This window comes from Ips typographus, linkage group LG6, assembly GCF_016097725.1.
Source record: "Ips typographus isolate SLU linkage group LG6, UJ_Ityp_2.0, whole genome shotgun sequence".
Lineage (NCBI taxonomy): Eukaryota > Metazoa > Arthropoda > Insecta > Coleoptera > Curculionidae > Ips > Ips typographus.
In genome coordinates, this window is record NC_138427.1 from 1801899 (window position 1) to 1816605 (window position 14707).

The window sequence follows — 14707 nt, forward strand, 5'->3', positions numbered from 1 at the left end:
TTGAAAATTCTGGACAATTAGCCAGCACAATCATTTCAATACATTCTTCCACTCATCTCTTGGCAATTTTAGACAATAAGTTAGCTTAATGGTTTTAACACATTTTTCTACTCTTGTTTTGAAAATTTTGGACACTTAGCCAGCACCCTCATTTCAACATATTATTCTACTGATCTCTTGACAATTTTATGCACTTAGTCTTTTCACGCCAAATTTGCCTTTTTCACGTTAAAAACGTTAACTGCCATAAGAAGACTAACATAATTCTCAGCTCACATAATAATAACTATAAACAATCTTTTCAGTTCAGAGTCAGTCATTATTGATTGAGACACCGAGTTTTACAGTCTGTTTTTTCTACGACTAATTGGAATTATGCGGAAACTTTACATAAAATATTCCTTACATTAAAACCAAGTTGAAATGAAATGTTTTGATGCGAACTGTCAGTCCAAATGAGAATTATTTTTCACGGTTCGGATTAACTGTAATTGGTTTATTTCAAATCTCACAGAGGATTAACTTTGATGGTCTATGATTTTACATGTCGGCTCAACCAGCTGAAACTTATTCGTTCACTAAACATTTAATAAGGAACAAACATTTTTCGTATCAAGTGGGCAAATACCCTAGTTGGTAATGCCATTAAACGAAGTGAAAAGAAAGAAACATCCCTGCAGGATTCTTCCACCAAAATACGCCTTAAGTCTTCATGTGCAGCATTTGAATAAATCGCAGCACTGTTAATAGTTTGTGATTGGTCAAAAAAAAGTAACAAGCTGAAAGCTGCTTTTTTGATTAATCACAAACTACCCAAAATGCTGAGATTTACACAAATGCTTAGCGTCACATTTACATAACTGAACCGAGTAAAATCTGTCAAACGCAAATTTGTTTCGTCGCATGATCGTTATTTTTATGTTATTAAAGCTAGATTTATAGATGCAGTAAGTTGTAACATTGACTTTTTGGTTTTGTCAGATTAATAACATTTTCCATTGGCAAGCCTAGTTCTGTCTATACCTGCTTTATTGACTTTAACAACTAATAGAAACTCTGAAACGAAAAAACCTCGACAAAAGTGATATACAAATAAGATGTGTTGGAAATCAAACGAAGGGTCAGACAAGACTCTTCAACCTGTATTCAGAGGAAATTTTCACCAAAGCCCTCGAAAATGAAGAAGGTGAAATACGAATTAACGGTATTCCACTGAACAATATGCACTATGCGGACGATACAGTACTTCTCGCCGAAATCATGTCCGACCTTTAAAATATATTGAATAACGTCATCACATCAAGTCAAGAATTACTTAGGTACCAAAACTGAAGTGCCAAATAAGGATCTGTATGTGGAAGGCGAAAAGCTGGAAAGAGTCGAGAGCTATGCCTACTTGGGGACGTGTCAACTGTTCTGTGGATTATATTGCTCAGAAATAAAGATTCGCATTGAGAAGGCCCGTGTATCCTTCATGAGGATCAAGCTGTTTTGTAGTCGCAATCTGAGCCTGGACCTAAAAACTCGTATGCTCAAATGCTATGTATTCCTGGTCCTACTGTATGATGTGGAAGCTTGGACCCTGAACGAATACTATGGACGGATTATATGTTACAAACGTAGAGGTCCTAAGAAGAACGGAGAAGGGCGTGGAGTTCCTACATGAAGTTAAAAATAGAAAACTGCAATATCTCGGACACGTTATGAGAGGATTAAGGTATGAAATTCTGCAACTCATAATCCAGGGTCATATCGTGGGAAGGAGAAGAATATTCTGACTTAGAAACTTCTCTCTTCCTCCAACCATTTTAAAGCCGCAGTTTCCAAAAGTAAGACTAGCAGTGATAATAAGCAACCTCCGACATGGAGATGGTACATGAAGAAGAAGTCGAGCAAAGTAGAGCAATATTCTAATTTTGCACTAAACTTATTGCCAAAGACGCCATAAGTACTCTGATGTAAATATGGCCAAAATACGCCTCTTCTGTCCAACCAATCACAATGGTTTGTTTTCTTGGGATGACATTAGTTGTTCATTTTGGTTGGTTAGATATAAGGTTACGTCAATAAATATGTTATAAACCTTGCTTAATTTTCTGTCGTAAACAAATAACAAAAAATATTGCCTTAAATAGTAAACTACTAAACCATGCTATTGTAGTAAATATAGAAGACATCTTAATGCAGAAGAGTGGCATCATCCCTGCCAGTGGTCGTAGATGGCTGGACTACTATTACAGAGGGTGGGTATACACAACAACCAGTCGACCAGTAGCTGAGCGGGTGCTGCCACCACGGTGAAGTTTACGCGTGCAATACACGCACATTTTACCTCTTTGACCACGATGCCGACAATGGAGGAGGGATTTCGTTTCACCATTTAGGGATTTCTTTGCCTTATATGGTAACGCGCGGTTCTAAATATGGTACTGGGCTGTCCCACTGCATGTAATAATACATCCCACTTTTACTTTACTATCCGATGATTGTCTGGTACACTTCGCGATTGTAGTGAGGTTGCGCGGTTATTAATTCGAATACTCGTTTGAGTACAGTGATGGGCTAAAGTAACCCTTTTAACTTTGGCTTTGTTTCTCAAAAAAAAATCAGTTTATGGAAATAAAACTTAGCACTTCTTAGGTCGCATTACCATAGAGTAAGAACGGAAGTGCGTGAAACGTTTGAAGCGAGTGCGATTTACGGTATCACCGTGAACACGTAGAAGAGCGAGAAAGAGAAGCACGTCCGTGCTGAACGCCTGCGCATATTGATAGTGCGAGTATTGGCCGTGAGTCCGGTGGGGCGGTGCAGTCGCCGTTTCAGTGTCTCACTATCGCGAGGGATACTGCGTCAGCTGTTGTGCGATTCTTCCGTGAATTCGTAAGTTTTTTCCGAATTTTCGCGACGCGCGTTGTTAGTTCATTCTCCCAAACTGTGGTGCGAAATGGAGCCTCCCAGCGGGAGAGATTCCCGTTTTCAATTAGGCTATAGTATGAACCTGTTGAGCGGTGAATCACCCCCTGAAATTTACGGAGGCGGGTTGGGACGACCCTCAACCAGTTTGCAGCAGTTATCACCCCGGCACACGATGGTGTCCAGTGCGTGCGGTACCCGAGGCACCCTCAAATCGGACGTCTGCTATGACGAAAGAGGCATGAACCCTCAGCACGGAATGGGTTTCGAATCGGGCGGCGTTAACGACATTCACGACGAGCCTTATAGTGCGTTGCAAAGCAAAAAATCGCCACCGAGCAATGGCAAAAAAACCAAAGGACGAGTCAAGATCAAAATGGAGTACATTGAAAACAAACTGAGGCGATACACCACTTTTTCCAAACGGAAAACTGGCATAATGAAAAAGGTAATCAAACTAACAACTTAACCTCAATTTATAAATATTACCCAGACGTGTGAAATCATCCGTCTGATGCACCGTTGCCAGCTCTTCTATCACCCTCCGCTAATATCAGCTAACCTATTAGGTTTAAACTACTTCTACGTAACACCACTTTAAGTTAGAAGATTTAAACCAAAAAAACTGCAAATACTCAACCTTAAATCTGTCAGAAATAGGCGAGTTGTGTACATCTGTGGGCGACGACACGATAATTTGACAACATAGCGCCCACGTGCGTTAAAGCGCGCGCATAGTCTATCTCCTGTTGCAATGTTGCCATCTTAACATCCACAATTTCATAACATTTTATGTTTTCTTTGCAGTGAAGAATAATTAAGTTTTTATTGTAATTGTAACTGTTTTTTTTTCGGTTTAAGCATATTTCTTTTATTTCGCATTAAAAAACTCACAACACTCACATAGGATGTTGTTAGGTAGGTTGCATCAAACAATCCCATAATAGCTATACATAAATTCAATCTGTTGAAAGATTAGATAAATAATATTGTTTACCTTATACATTGATTTTATGTATAGTAAACTGATAAACACTAATGCATCTAATTCTAGTTCTAACATTGAAAAGCATTAACGCAAAAGTCGATAATTCATTTTGATAAAATATTAGATAATTATTTTAGGTAGAATAAAAAATTTTCACACACTTAAATAAAAAACATTTATTAGGTTTAATATTCATACACTCAGCTTTAAAATATTATTTTATAGATGAATTTTGTATTTTCATAAACTAACTCACAAAAAGAAAAACACAACTAACTAATAAGCCAAATACTGGGCCAAATATGAAATTTTATTTTTTTTTATTTAAGTATTCGCATGGTTCTTCAAGATCCCCAACATAAAAATAATAAATTTCTTTTTATTCTTCCTATAATAAGCGGTATTTAGCTACAAAGAGGTTTATCATTTTGCTATTCGGTAATATATGGCTCACTGGCTTATTCCATTGAAACTTACTTCAGATGAAATCAGTACTTTTCAACTTTTGTATAACTTCTATTAGCACTTTAATGATGATTTTATTGAGTTTTGTTCGAAAACTTACATATTGGAATATTACTTTTTGTTTGAATGACACTGCTTTTCTTATTCTTTCATGCATAATTAAATTTAAAAATAACAAATTTGTACTTGAGCCAAGATAGCGAAACGATGTCTATCTCAAAAATCTCTAATTTGGACTTATCAACCTTTGTGTGAATGCTCCTCTATTTTCTGGATATTTTTACTGTAAAATTTTCTTTTTCTTATAATACTGGTAAACACTCAGAAGTCTACCACTTACTTTTTTGTGTAATTTTGAGACTATATCAAGAATTACCTATAGAATGGTTGATTCATGGGAATTATTCTTGAAAGCATTGGCTGCTCATAAAGTTAGGCAGGCCACGTTGCTCAAAATACCTGTACACGCACAACAGCTCATCCATCACACACTGTCTTGTCAAAATCTTATCCATCACCGGTTGATTGGCCGAAATTCTTTAGTTTTACGGTATTTGATACCTCTGGTAGGTCAATTACTTCAATATTTCGAAACTGGGCTATTCGAGGGTAATGTCTTGCCTTATTACAATTTTTGTTTTTATATCTGAGATCAGCAAGTATTGAGGTATCATCTATTCTTCTACAGGTAAAATTTTTATTGGAAAATATTTCAGATCGTCGAAGCATTTTATTTCAAGAAGTATTTAGTCGAAAGTATTTGCTTGAAAAAAATATTTTCCAAAAGGGACCTATAAACAACAATTTACTTGAAAAAATGTGAAGGGCGAGGGATATAATACGTAAAGATTATTTCCTGAAACTACACATTTTTAAACGTTTACACAATCAAATTCAGCAGGCAACACATTTTTTCCAGTAGGATTTCTGCTTACATCTTACACTAACAACCACATTCCAAATTTTATGGACTTGTTTGATGCAAACTAACCTTAATACGAATATATCTATGACCAATTCTGAAGAAATCTATTTAGTCTATGTCGTTGAGTATCAAATTCACTTTTAAAAAGCGATCGAAAAAACCTTAAGTGGTGTTTAAACGCTGTAAATATGTAAATATATAAGTGTTTACACAGAGTCTATCTCATTTTAACTTAGTATGAAGAACGAAATAGTCTGTATTACTAGAGCTTAAAATTCATGAGATGATTCCCACCAAAATACCCCTATTGTGCTTATTCAGTACAAAAACTGCTGTTATAGGTTGAATTTGAACTCAAGAAGTGAGGCTAGAAAAGATAGAGCTAGAATTGAAGTCTTTGTAAGTTAATGATTACTTGTGTATCCCGTAAGCTGCTCCAACACCAAAGATGCATCAACATGAAACATGCAACAGAAATTAAAACTAATTTTTGAATTTAAATATTTTTAAATTTTTAGTGCTCCAATGACTGTTAACTTACAGTATGTAAAATATCTTTTACTGAAGCAAACGTTATTGTGGCTTGGCAAGAAATACCGCATACCGCAGGTTTCACATTTGACGCATTTTTGATGGCTGTCCTTAAATGTTTTTGTGAGAAGCAATAATTAAATCACTTACAATTCGAGTTGACATTTATTAACGTCATCCTGTAAATATACATACATTACATTTATCATGTTTTCTCCATAATAAAATATGTTGTTATTATTTAAAATGTATGAGTTTTCTTCACACAACGGCTACCAGAATACCAGTAGAACTTTCCAGGTGAAAATTTAAGACACCTCTCAGCTCGTAGGATGTGCACTATAGAATTGTTTAATGAACAAATAGTTTATAGTCACAGTGAAGTTGTTTAAAGTCGTAAATAACACACAGTTTTCAATCATCCTAGAGATTTGAGATGACTGTGTATTACTCACTACTTTACATAATAATTGATTGTTATTCAACTCTAGGAAGAACTAAATATTCAGTCGCATTTAAATTAAAAATTGATTTGATCCCATCAGATCGTTTATTCGGTGTCGTTAAATTACATAGTTACACTTCAGCATTAAAATGAAACAAAGCAATCTTGTGCGTGCGTCCACTTCCGACTTCTTGTCTCTCCAAGAAGATGCCGGCGTGCCTCGATAATGTAACAGTACCACAATAATAATACCCATGTGATGTGCCGACAGTGCCGACTCTGTTGTAATTATCTTGGTCACGTGTGAGTATATGGCGATATTCTGGGCGTTCAGAAGCCCTAATCTTTCGGATTTTGGGCGGGTGACCACAGTTTTTGAATTGGCTACCGCTCGACTTTAGTCTGTCCAATTTTGGTCAACCTGATCGTCTAATATTCGTAATAATGTCGCCAGATGCATATCTCATGCGATTTTTTACCGTGGTGATCTTCCACGACGAAGAGGCACCGTTGCCGGATTGGCCGTTGATTCGGTGAAATTTGTTAGCTTGTTAAGGCTACCGTTCGTTTTTGTTCTAATACAATTTTTACATATTATATTATGTATTGTAATTAACAAATTAAAGTAGGTACTTTGAGTTTATCAAAATACCGAATTCTTCAGTAATTGAAAGTCCTCTGTCGTCTATTTAAGTCTCCTCTGTTGAGTATATTTCTGCATCATTTCAGCAATCAATGTATAGGATCTAAATTGATTGGAAGTTACTGTAATTAATTAGTCGGTCGGTATCGAGACGATAGTACCTGGATCACTGTCCAAGGCATAAATTTTATTGTAGATACTTTAAATCATCGACTTGATGATCTATTAGATATAGCATCAGAGTAATTGACTTCTATCATTATTTGTCTGTCAGCCGATGACACTCGGAATGACATTAATTGCTTACCCGAAGACGATGTGAAAAACTCGCTAAGAAGTATTAATTAGCTTCTATACGTATCTAGCCGCATTGACTGGAAGTTTAGATAACAGAGGGTGGAAAGGTAAAAGAGAACTACGCTAATTACGTATATGATCTTAACGTGAGAGGCATAAGTGCAAACGAATTTCAAACCAGTTTTACTGGTGGCGTAATACGCATTTATGAAGATTGATATAACGAGAAGTAACTATTATATTTAATTACAGGCCGACCTGGTAATTATCTTTATCTATGCCTTTAAGGTTTAATAACTGGATAGGTGTTTCTTTCTGCTGTTATTTTTTGTGAGGGAGTTCATGACGAACATTTATATAAGCTGTAAAATTCAATAGAGATGTCAAACAATATTTCAGCTCAAATCACTCATATTATTATAATACACACACACCAACAATGAGCCGGTAGAAATCTCGGGAACTAACTAACCGTTATTGAACTTTTCGGTTCTCGAGTTGTAAAGCTAATATTTGTCTTGACAAGACATTTCAAGCCATGTACATTACACATTATAGGTCTATTCAGATTCCGTGGGAAAGGTATTGAACACAATAATATCATCAAATGTTTGTTCGACGAAATTAGACTTTATTAATAGTCAATACTAACTGAGCTCTCCAGGATACAATTTTCATTGTTACAGTGTAAATACATAAACGTGTTTGTATTGATCAGCCGAAATTTTCGAACCAATTAGATTACACTGCAAATCAAATGTAATTAAACTGGTATTTTTAAACCGAATCATCGTAGACCAGTTTCGACAAGAAGCGTATACTAATCTACTGTTAAATAGAACAGCATAAAAGCGTATTTAGCTGGGAGCTAAACTGCTAATGATCCTGAATTAATCATGTTTTAATCTCGTTTATAATGTGTCTTAGTGATCGAGTGGTGCAGATACGTTTAGTTGTTAAAGTTATTCTGAACTTTTTGTAGTATTGGAGAAATTGGGAATATGCCAAATCTCCCAAAACAGATCTGCACTGAATATAAAAAGTTTGGTTAATATTAGCTACAACTTCAAGAACTCAGATGAGTAAAGTCAATCAAGAAGAGTAATAAATAACAAAATTAAAGGATCAGTGACTTCAGTTTACTTTATTATTACAAGTTGTGTCTAACAAATCAATATGAACAACAAATATGATTGCAAGAAAATAAACCATTATGATTGGTACTGCTGGATTTATAGATTGACACACAACACAAACCTTGTGGCTGACCAATTATTTATAGTGTTGGAATGACATGCATTTGTTGTTTATTTGTATTTAGTTCTCACACAGAAGCAAAATGAGAGAGAAATCCGAGGATAATATTTCAGTAAATATTGCTAGTTCAGACATATTTCATGGCGCCAAATTGATGAAAGTTTTGAAACCAAGTTTCGGCTGTGAGTGGATTACGTAATAATATTTAACATGCTGATTGTGCTTGATTAAAAGGAATAATTGTTAACCAAATCTCCCTCACGTTAATACAAAAAAAAAAACCACCAAAACATGTGACATGACAACTCTTCCTACTTTCTTATTCGAACATGTGTTTTAACCGATTAAAATTCCGTGACTGTATTTCATAAAAATGATAATATCTACCAGCTCGATTCGTGGGCATCGATGCATCACACAGGTACGGAGCAGGAGATGCTCGTTTCTTACCTTCCGGTCATCAGGTTCAATTAGTCGTAGGTAATAATCGTGTGTTTAGTTCTCGATAAAATAAAGTAGAGAGAGAGAAAACCCGACCTAATTTCGAATGAACATGGTTTATCTAATTATCGTGGATTCTGTCGCCTCTAACTGTTCATTAGTTAACCTCGACAAAGACGCATTAAGACCTAGAGGTCACAATAAACTGTACAATGTGTCGTGGCAAAAAGCAATTTGACGTTTAAAACATTACCATAAAATTTTTAAGTTGTCTTTACAAAACGTGTTATTCTTAGGTACAATACCTACAGCCGTTAAACATTCGGTAAAATTTTTCACTGCCGCCATTTTAAATAAGGAAAGTTTTGCACTTTCCATACTCTATTTTAGTAAATAACATAAAATTCTGTCTTACAGTAGAAAATTAGAAATTTCTGGTAAGAGCAAAAAGTTTTCCTGTTTTTATTAAACTGGTCTGGTTCTTCTTTAACAAACTCTTTACAGTCTTGGAGTCTCAATGAAAGTTCTTCTTCATTATCCTTTTCAGAAGTACTTTTTTCTTGCAAAATCCTTTGTTGTCTTCCACTCACAAATATTGTTTTTTCACCATTTTTGTAAAATGTGATTCCAGATGTGAACATTCTGAAAGAATCTAGTGGCTGTTTATTGTGTATACTATATTCGGTAAACTAAGTAAAACAATATATTATTGATTAGTTAATGAATTTCTCTACTAAAAATGTGTGTAAGTAAATATTTAGGTAAATCTGCGGTCCATTTTTGTTCGACTTTAGCTTGCTAATTGTAAATTCTGTGCAACTGGTTTAAATAGGTCATAATATTATTTTGGCTGCCTAGAACATTGAACATTCCTGGCATTTCTATTTTGGGAGATTTGAGGAAAATGAATAAATATACAGGGGGATTAGATCAACAATAGCCTAGTTAAGTATTTTCGTTTAGAGGCTGAAAAAAGAACAACGGTGTAGGCGGTAGGTTTTACTTAGTTTTGTTCATATTTACTGGCCTGCAGTCTTGATAGACGGGTAAAGTTATTACTTCACACAGAACATCACAGATCCAAAAAACAAGATAAGTAATCAGTAAGTAAAAGTTAATAAGATTTTTGAGAATGGAGTAAACTGAAGAAATATAGGTGCAATATGAATAACTGGTTAAGAAGAAGCAATAAAACGAGGACTTGTGTCTGCACCGATATAAACTCCGTTAACTCGCATATGGACGGTGTACGTCTTGAAACGGAAGAGATTACTTATGTCCGCGGCGTTGAATACGGTCTTAGGATGTCACTTTTATCGCAAATTTAACGTCTTAATAAGTCCTCATCGATTATAAGTTTCTGATTGGCAGGGGTGGGAAGAGTTACGCCTTAATGTATTGAATAGCTGGCTCGCATCAGGCTTGAATGTAATGGGAGTGGGTAAGATCAAAGTTGATGCCTCTGACCTCAACTGGCTTTATGATGTGTAAAAGCTTAATGACGGTTTTCGCATTAAATTTAAATTTTATACAAACCGTGAGCTAATTAGGAGAATCATATTATCGAAACGGTATCCGTGTATTTTTACTCTAGTTCTTCGGTTATGACCTGACATCTTGAATTAACGGTGTTTGGACTGCAAGCCAAGCATTTTTACGATAATTGAACATTAAAAAAACGTAAATTACAACACCAGCGTGCTTCGAATTAACCCAATTAAAGTATGAACATTATTACATCAACGCCATGATTATTAAAGTATGTAATTCGTGTGCTTAACTACTCGGGTAAGCTATAATTTTCTTGGATACGTCACGTGCCAACAAATAGTAATGCGTTATCACGTCAAAGTGAAAAGTTAAACCTGCTAAGGATATGTAGATAGAAAGTTATAGTCACGATTTTACTTTGGTCACTAACACAAGACGGATAGTTACGTCTGTATCGTCGCCGTTAAAGAGAATTTTATTCACAGCTATAGTGTAATATTCACATTACATGTTTACAATTTCAATGTGATAGATATCATTGCCGATTACTTAAAACAAGTTATTTACTTTGTGCTCAACCATGTAAACGAAAGAAATGCGGACATTGGAAATGAGCTGGTCGCACGCGATAGTCAATAATGAGATGCTGGTTGGAACTAAAAATAGGCTTATAGTATGTTTGACATTTAAACGAAATGTAATATCAATAAACACCAGTCTAGCATTACTTAATTCGACCTTTTTTGAAGATAACAGGAGACGGTTTATGTTCTTTACAATCTTTTTTGCAAATTAGTGGGTGGATGCAAGAATAAGCAAGACAACCGTAAAACAACTGTATGATTAATCATACAGGGATGGTTCAAGACTGTAAGAGTCAATAAATCACCTTGCTTCTGCTCTTCCTACAAATGCAACAAGTTAATTATTGTTAACAAAGCAAAGAGAAGGTCTAAGAGGAAAACTAATTCAAATTCTGTTTTTGATAGGTAACTAAAATAGTTAGCGTAATTCTAATAAACTTTCAGGCTCTGTGTACAAAAAACCAATTAGCTTGCATTAATTAATAATTATTGTAAAAGCTTAGGATAAGATAGGATGATACGGATGAAAGTGCTTTTAGCTTTGGTTATTAGGATCATGCCTAGTCAAAACGTTTTAAGTTTTGTAAAGTCAAAAGTAACAATGCAAAGTTAACATTAAGCTAATAACGTAATGTGTAGCTAACGGGAAAGGAAGCCTGGCCGCATTAAGTCTAAATAAAGCCCTGATGAGCGGTTATTTTTAAAATAGCTGTCGGATGTTAACAACTTCTCTTTTATGAATGTGGCCACTTTATATGTGTATATACCAAATTTAGAATGGAACGTGTGCAACGGATGAAATCGAAAACAGGCCTCTAACCGATTTAAAATAGCCGCATACCATTTGAGCAGCGCACTACACTTTAAGCAATTCTGAACGAAAACTATCACACGAAGTGTGTAATAATAGGATAATTTTGGGACTCTCTGATACTATTGGTCATCTGAACTTACTGTTTAAGTAAGACACACCGACCTAAATAATTATTAATGAAATAAAATCGTTTTCCTGCTGAATTCATCTGTTAAGAGCTTGAATAAATCGCAAATAGTCACCGACAAAAATGTGTGAGAACCTTCGTCATTACGGCGGATGAATTATGAGCACCGTCATTTAATCGCTAATTTTATTTAACCAATATGCCCGTTGCATTAATTACGTGCCTTTTATATGTACATTTAATTTGTGATCTATTACCCGACTTCACACTCGCGCCTGTGCGTGCAGCGTCAAACTCACGCCGGCTCTTCAATTATCTTTCATCTTCTCTTCTTCTGTATCTTCTTCAATTATGTCTATTTGTTTTAATTTTTCGGATTGCGTGTCGTTAATCGACCGCTAGACTCTGTCGCTAATCTGTTTATGTCCGTGTTTTAACACCGGTGATAATTATTATGGTTTGGTAAAGAGTTGGCTACTGGTTATCAGGTTTTCTTCAGCTTTTTAGTACGGCTTAATCCATGCCATTAACAGTGGCAAAATGTTATCAAGCTTATTTAGAAATGGTATTTCCTGTTAATATACTAGGTTCAGGAATAACAAAAACTAAAAAATATGTAGTAAATATTGTGAAAGTGTTTTAGATACTAGTTGTAATTTTTTATTATCATCTGGTTCTCCACGTTTCAGAGAGTTGGGATTAACAATTTCCATTAAAATTTATATTATTTAAGCAATTAAGCAGACAGTAAAGCGATTTCACAATGTTTTTACCGAGTTGTTTGAGGTGGATTCCATAGTTAATAGTGTTGCTCTATACTTCTATTAGTTTAAAGTGCAACATAACTAACCTTAAAAGTATTTTATCACTGAATTTGGTCCTATTGTAGACGGAATATTAATTAATAAAAAGTATTTCCTAATATTTTCCTCTAGAATCAGTATACTAAATGGTTATTTCTTGGATATACAAAGTAAAGAAAAATGCTGTGCAATTTGTTGAATTTCTTCTTAGCGCGTTTCTCTTCTTAGTTTCATACTTGTAAAGCCTAAAAGTCAATTTGTATACTCTCTGTAGTCTTGAAAACTCCATTTCTGATTTCTTTGACTATTAAATGACTTGAAAACTCTTCAATACTAGAAATTCGAGCTTTCTTAAGGATTCTAGACTGTTGTTAGTGCTTTAAGAATGCTTTCAGCCTGAAAAATCGAGTTTTTAGACTATTTTTACTAAGTTTCGTACTTGTAAAGCCTAAAAGTCGATTTTTACACTCTCTGTGGTCTTGAAAACCCCATTTCTGATTTCTTTGACTATCAAAATGACTTGAAAACTCATCAATCCTGAAAATTTGAGCTTTCTTAAGGTTTCTAGACTGTTTTTAGTGCTTTAAGACAGCTTTCAGCCTGAAAAATCGAGTTTTAGACTATTTTCACCAAGTTTTTATACTTGTAAAGCCTGAAAGTCAAATTATACACTCTCTGTGATCTTGAAAACTCCATTTTTGATTTCTTTGACTATTTAAATGACTTGAAAACTCTTCAATACTAGAAATTCGAGCATTCTTAAGGATTCTAGACTGTTGTTAGTGCTTTAAGAATGCTTTCAGCCTGTAAAATCGAGATTTTGGACTATTTTTACGTACTTGTAAAGCCTGAAAGTCAAATTATACACTTTCTGTGGTCTTGAAAACTCCATTTCTGATTTCTTTGACTATCAAAATGACTTGAAAACTCATCAATCCTGAAAATTTGAGCTTTCTTAAGGTTTATAGATTGTTTTTAGTGCTTTAAGACTTCTTTCAGCATGAAAAATTGATTTTTAAGACTATTTTCACTAAGTTTTGGGACTTGCAACGCCTGAAAGACAATTTGTACACTCTCTATAGTTGTTGGAGTTGAAAACTCAATTTTTGGCTTTTTTCACTAAAAAAATTCACTTAAAAACTTATCAACCCTGAAAATTCAAGCTTTCTTTAGGGTTCTAGATTTTTTTGAGTGTTTTAAGACCTCTTCCAGCTTGAAAAATCGAGTTATAAGACTATTTTCACTAAATTCCGGACTTGTAAAGCTAAAAAATGTTTAGACAAACCCCATTTCTGGTTTCTTTGATTATTAATCAAAGAAGGCAAATATCATTTCTTATGTTTTAGGTCGATATTTCAGTAATGTTTTTGATATTTTTGGTATGTAATCTAACAAATGTCAAGCAGCTGTAAGTTGGAGATTGAAAATATTTAAATTCTCTTCAGAGAAAGTTTTCAGTTAATATGAAACAGTTTTTTTACTATAACATTCACAAAAACCTATTTCGAGCTTAAATCCTTAGTTCTTCATCCTGATGTATGTTTAAAGTCTAGTATAATTATAGAGTAGATTAATTTTTTGCTTTTATCAAGTATTTGAGCTCTTGAGTTTGATATTCTAGGTAAAAACCAGTTAACGTCAGAAAATACGATAATTTGATTCTGAAGAGAAATATGCACATAAAAAGTGTGGCTATTTCAATGAAACGGCCACATTAATGTCACTCCGACCGATTATAGAAGTATTAACTACATGACGTGCTAATACAAAGGTTAATGGGTACCGCTTATTAGGAAAAAGTATTCCGACTTCCAATGCGTACAAACCTAGCCAAAGAAAAAAAAATGAGGAAGTCATAACAATGCATGACTGTCCCCTACATCGACACCTGGTTACCCGTAAACCAGCACAATCGATACTTTTTTTCACATTTATTTTCAGTAATAACTAAGCGGTCGTAAATCGCTATAATCACTACTGGAG

At 34.6% G+C, this 14707-nt stretch overlaps 1 protein-coding gene across 3 annotated transcripts in view; it reads left to right on the top strand.

Annotated features, from left to right (window-relative positions):
* Positions 1 to 2492: 2492 nt before the first annotated feature.
* bs (serum response factor blistered) overlaps positions 2493 to 14707 on the top strand; it is a 50415-nt gene continuing 38200 nt past the window's right edge. The window contains exon 1 of one of the 3 annotated variants that reach the window (XM_081983013.1): positions 2493 to 3361. In XM_081983013.1, the coding sequence (XP_081839139.1) occupies positions 2945 to 3361 (417 nt within the window). In that variant the 5' untranslated portion in view covers positions 2493 to 2944. The remainder of the gene's footprint in view (positions 3362 to 14707) is intronic. The other 2 variants (XM_081983014.1, XM_081983015.1) reach the window with 2 other exon arrangements.